Raw genomic sequence first — 5,907 nt, forward strand, 5'->3', positions numbered from 1 at the left:
GAGGCAAATACAGAAGTAGAGCTCTGCTCGAGTTTAGTTCTTGGTACTCTCCAGTGTCCTCCTTTTCTGTTTTCTGTTCCTGATTCTGGCTGGGTTGAACCCAAACTGTTGTAATTATAGTTAGTCAAAATGTCCATTAGTCTGCTTTGTAGTTGCCTACAACATTGCAGTTTTAGAGTCTTTCATGCGCTAATGCTCCATCCAGACACAACTAAATGTCTAAAATGTGTAGCTTTGGCACTTTTTGCATCTGCAAGCAATTCTCTGATTCAGAGTGTATCAGCTTGTAGAGTTGGATACTTACAATACAATACTAAGACCTGTAAAACCCTGTTTAGTCTTATATTAAAATATAAAACCACCTACAGATGCAATGCACCATCTTGTGGTTCCATTGCATTATATCTGTGTGGTGTTCTTGCCAAACATGGCAGTGATAAGAGGTATTTGGTCTATCTAGCTTCTTTGTTTTCAATAATTACTGACTTATCAGACTCACCCACAACAACTTAGATGGTTGGTTGATTATGCCATCAATAATCTAATGTAATATGCCCAGACTGTCTTCACTAGAAAACCGACAGCATTGGTCCTTTGGTCAAACACTACTCAAAAGTGTGTTTATGTTTTGCTGATGTGACTTTGACCCCATCTTCCACAAACAGTCAATGTTGGTTTATTTTAACCCTGACCATGACCTTTCCTCAATACGTTCAACCTTAACCAAAGAGGTGTTTTAGCATTAACACTTAACACTTCTATATTTGTTGGAATACACTGACAAACGAGCCAGATGAGAAGATGTTCACATGGGTTGTTTTGCAAGGCAATGACAAAAAACTTGTTTTGTCATTTACGTTGGAGGACAAGTTGCTTGAATCGAGCCACATTTATGTCATATAAAAATGAACACTTTTGAATTGTGAATATTTTGTTTACATCAACATCCATATTGTAATTTGTAATGGGAATTAAGTTTTATTTATAAGATGATATGGATTACAATATAGACATATCTGAAAAGCAATTAATATTAGCATAAGTCAATGCAAGACAGTTCACTCAGTGTGTGCAGACAAAGAAATTAATAGATTATCAGAACAGATGTGTAGAAATAGACCCTCAGAGGGGAAGCCAAATTTAGCTCACTCAGCTGAAACCCCCTCCCAAAAATTAAGATGCTAGAATTTTTACATTTTGATGTGTTAAGACAGGAAAAGTGCAGAGTGCTTCCTACACACACTTCCTTATTTGCCGCTTTATAAACCCAGACTTGACTCCATTCACTTTCAAACACATCACATCCTCATTGGTGCTGAAAGATCAAAACAACCGCCAACATGACAACTAAACCACTTCTCCTGGCTGCTCTGGCTCTCTGCTGCTGCATCGCCACTCTGCATGGTAAGAGATTTCCGTTACTCCAAAACAGTAAATTATATAAATAGAGTTTTCTTAAAATCAACTTGTTTTTTTCTCAACTCAGTAATGCACTCGGTCGTAATTTTTCTTCTCAGTTTAGTACTTTTGTAATTTGTGCAATTAAAGTTAACGAAACAATAAGGTGTCAACTGCATTTAATGGTATTTTAGAAATTTTCAAGCTGTGCAAATATTTTTAGGCACCTTATACTGTAGTTTATATTGTTGTAACAACTGATTTTTTTACATATTAATTTTGATATCTTGGAGCAGGCAGGCAATTTGACAAAAACCCATTTTATTTTTCTGTAATAATTGTCTTGTCTCATTATTTTCATATTCATTGTGTTCACTGACTATTTGTTTAACCTTTAATTATGTTATCTTGCTTTATTTGACTTGGATTTATACTTTTCCTTATCCTGTCATAAAACACATCAAATTACACTACTTTTACACTACTACGCTGCTACATGTATATTAATATTAAAGTACAAAGCTTTATTAAACTTTGGTTTCATAGTTGAAAGTAAATACTGGTAGTTACATTCTGTTAAGTATTGGAGTTCTTTTTTCAACTTGGAAACCGTCATTTGACAAATATTTTTAAATCGTTTTGTCCACTTTTTTTGGAGCAATCAATCACATTTTATAGTCTTTAACAGCTAGTGAAGTTTGCTGTAAGACCACCCATTATCACATGAGCAAAGTTCCATACCCAGCTTATGCAAGCCATTTCCTTCACAACTAAGCAACGTGGTTGAAAGCTCCAGAAAAAGCTACTGACTAGACCTTGAATAAAGTCAGTTGAGCCAAACTTCATTCTAATTTTCAGGGTTTCACAGGTGTAAAATGTCATGTGTTCTGAGGCTTAACAAAGTCAGACTGTTATTAAGCACCACAGACTGAGATCATAATTAAAATTTATATTTAATTTAAAATGTTCCCAGCTTCTCCCAGGCAGTGGTGTCGCTGCATACGGACGTCCTCTTCTCCCATTAACAGGCGTGTCATCCAGAAAATTGAAGTGATTCCTATTTCAGGACAATGTCGCCAGACTGAAATCATGTGAGTAGTCATAAATTATTCAAAGCACTATTTTGCTGTCAGGTTGATGTACAGTAGTTCTGAACTTTCTGCACCTCTGATGTGAGTAGAGGTGAAAGAGGTATTGGGATCCTGAATTAAATTATACTGAATTAAAAGTAGCAATATGTACAAAGTACTCCATTAATAGCAAAAACACAAGTACCATATTAAAAGCCAAATAAACCAGTGGTAGAAGAAGTACTCAGATCCTCTTTTTCAACAAGTAGCACTAACACAATGCAAAAATACTCAACTACAAGTAAAAGTATGCCCTCTGTTGGCATTATTTACTTGATATGGAGTACTTAATAATGCATAGTTTTTATATTTGGTGTGTAGTATCCTAATCTGCAATGTAACTATAACTGTTGCAGTGCAGTAAAAATGGCTATATTTCCCTCTGAATGAAGTGAAGTAGAAGTATAAAGAAAATGGAATAACTCAAGTTATCAACTTCAAAATGCACAGTACCACTTCAGTAAACTTGATTTAAGTTCCATTTCTGTTAAGCTTAAACATATTTTACTATAACTCTTGTTGTCAGTGGCTCTGAATGGGTGTAGCATCTAAATAGTAACTGTGAAAAAGAAAACAACTTTCCTATCACTTACCTGTGACACAAGTTTGCTCAATCATTGAGTCCAGGGTGACAATGTCTCCACTCTTATACATACAAAATGTAATCTCTCTCTTTCTCCACAGAATCACCAGGAGAAACGGCTCTAAAGTTTGTGTCAAACCAAACGAGAAGTGGATCATCGACCTGCTCTGCAATTTGCAAATGTAATTACTTGCTTTTCTTTCTATGAGTGATTGTATTCTTATACTTGATATGAACCTTTTATAGAACCAAAATTATTTCACTTGTAACAATGTCTTGTTTAGATTGGAAAAATAGTGCAGAAATGATCTGCAGAGTTATTGATTAATCAGTTAACTAAAAGGTTGTCATTAAATATCTTTGCATTTTAGACTGTATGTCAGAGAAAACCAATTTAAATAAGTCACGTTTGGCTCTTGAAATGAAATGAAATTTTTTTTCACAAGTTTCTGACATTTTAAAAATTTAGACCAAAAAATCAATGTCAATGATGGCTGGATAGTTTTTTTAGAATTCCCAAGAGCTTCATACCTAAACAATCTTGTTACATCTCTGATGTGTGACGGGATGTCACGACCCTGCGTCAAAATCTTTACTAGAATTGTCTTATATTATATATTTCCCGCTTGGATATTATCATCCCTGATCACCATATTGCACTTATGTACTGTATATTATATTGCTTTGTGAAATATTGTTATTTATTTCATTCTTTAATGGATTTTTTTGTTTTAATTACAGGAACAATTTCACATCCAACTCAACCACTGTATCACCCACTGCTTCCACAATCAACTGATCACATTTTATAGTAACATTTGACATAGGAATGGCTTAATTTAAGTTTATCAAGCAGTGAATTTAATGTAGGAGGGCTGAGCTGCTGTCCAGCCCTTTTATTTCAAACTTTATACTATTCAACATCTTCAGCTGACAGTTTTTTTCATTACTATTAGCCTTTCTGGTGCCAGCCTTTTGGAAAAATGCTAATAATTACACAATAAGTGTAATCAGTGCTTCATCATATGCCTGAGGTAATGGCATTTAACTTTGCTGTTTTAGATGTATAATGTTTTGTTGGGGAATTCATTAAAAATACATTGTGGTACTGATACACTGATTCTACTTTAAAATAATACACTTTAAATGTGTTTATCTTGGCATTTTTTGAAAAACCATATATGTAAATGTGATTAAATAATCAAATCAAATCCCGCTGTCCACATTGTGTTTTGATTATATTTTGGATGGTATGGAACCCCTGACGTGCTTGTGTTGTATGCTTGACTTGTATAAGAATAAATTACAAGAAGACTCAAAAATTAAGATGCTTATTTCCTCAGGAGGTGCAGAGAGTCGGCGCTTTGTGTGGAGAGATGATACAAGTGCTGCTGAGCATGTTTGGTTTCAACTAAGGTATTAAATATTAAATACATTTGTAACCTTTGTCCTCCATTCATTCATGTAAATATTATTGCTTCAATATGGCAAGAAATTCTTTTTATACATACAAATGTTGAGCTAAGTTATGGTTGAATCCTACTTAGGGCCCTCAGGAACCACTGAGGCTGAATAAAAACCTCCTACATCCCAAATGTCAGCTGACAATAAAACCCCATCATGCTTTAAGTTGGTTGAAAATATATTTAATTTAAAAGCTCCAAAACAACGCAAAGAATTAACACGGGAAAAAGACAGGAGCGACTATTGTTGAGTGAAGCAGGGTAAGCCTACGTATCGAGGAAGACCTGCGCGTCGTGAAAAGCCCAACAGGACTGTGTCATTCATCCATATTTGTATTCTCCCTATGCATCTAAAAAATATTGTTTCCTGAATATATTGCCTAGAAACTACTGGGTGAAAGCCAAGATTTGTAGTATTGCAACATTCTGTTTAAAATATTCACCATTGGGCATCGCTAAACAAACCAATGTAAATTAGAGAGAAGAAATCATTTCCATCAAAAGAAAGTCGTGCTCTGCACAATGAAGGGACTCTGTTAATGTGGCTATGTGTAGTTTTTCAATTAAATAACTCAAATAAATCAATAAATCAAATTTTCACTGCCTTATTGTCAATGTGCTGTGGCCTCACTTAAAAAAGAACCACAAGCTTGTTTTCCTCTGCTGCTGGGAACAGCCACTATTCTCTTAATAATATGAAGGCACTGGGTCGGCATGTAGCCCTGTGAGCGCTCCCGAGCCTCTCTTTGACAACAGCGACAACACCACAGCTTCTTATCTGGCGTAAGTCTTGAATTTTTTACATGACAGGCTAACGCGGACCAGATGCTAACGTTCAAAACGTGCAAAATACTATAGTTGTAACGTCATGACTTCCACATTACTTCACCAGCTGATGTGGTCCATATTAATATCCTGTGTACCACTGGTATAATGTCTCTAAGTGTTGATTTTAGCCTGCAAGAAATATAGTGGTGCAATGCTTGCCTGAAGTGAAGCAAAGCAGGTCAGCCAGCTAGGTTAGCACTGCTTATGGACTTATGGACATTTTACTGATACTCATGTACACAGCTTCTCTACTGTCTCACTCGCTGTAACTTACAGGACCCACGTAACATCCAATATGTCATGATCCTGAGCTCTGTTCTTGTTTTTTTTTGTTATTGAGTGGGGTTTGGTGTGTGCTGAATGTTAGTTCTGATCACTGCCTGTCTTCTTGTTAGTTATTTGATTATGATCGTTCTGTTTTCTGACTGTTTTGTGTTACCTTGCCTTTGTCTGTCTGTCTGTGTTGGTTATGAACCATGGTTGTCATTCTGTGGTGTTTGGTCTG

At 35.5% G+C, this 5,907-nt stretch overlaps 1 protein-coding gene across 1 annotated transcript; it reads left to right on the forward strand.

The window, feature by feature from the left end:
* Positions 1–1,304: 1,304 nt before the first annotated feature.
* On the forward strand, positions 1,305–4,437 carry LOC123960764 (interleukin-8-like). Its single transcript, XM_046035702.1, has 4 exons — positions 1,305–1,404; positions 2,372–2,489; positions 3,213–3,293; positions 3,853–4,437. Exons 1-4 carry the CDS (start codon positions 1,341–1,343, stop codon positions 3,908–3,910), a joined length of 321 nt encoding a protein of 106 aa, XP_045891658.1. The 5' UTR covers positions 1,305–1,340; the 3' UTR covers positions 3,911–4,437.
* Positions 4,438–5,907: the final 1,470 nt, after the last annotated feature.

Source organism: Micropterus dolomieu, linkage group LG21 (assembly GCF_021292245.1).
Source record: "Micropterus dolomieu isolate WLL.071019.BEF.003 ecotype Adirondacks linkage group LG21, ASM2129224v1, whole genome shotgun sequence".
Classification (NCBI taxonomy): Eukaryota; Metazoa; Chordata; class Actinopteri; order Centrarchiformes; family Centrarchidae; genus Micropterus; species Micropterus dolomieu.

Bases quoted from the DNA above. Each gene is read 5' to 3' on its own strand.
- LOC123960764 (XM_046035702.1), top strand. From the start codon at position 1,341: ATGACAACTAAACCACTTCTCCTGGCTGCTCTGGCTCTCTGCTGCTGC. The intron at 1,405-2,371 runs GTAAGAGATTTC...AAATGTTCCCAG, and splicing joins CTGCATCGCCACTCTGCATG to CTTCTCCCAGGCAGTGGTGT. The intron at 3,294-3,852 runs GTAATTACTTGC...TTTTAATTACAG, and splicing joins CTGCTCTGCAATTTGCAAAT to GAACAATTTCACATCCAACT.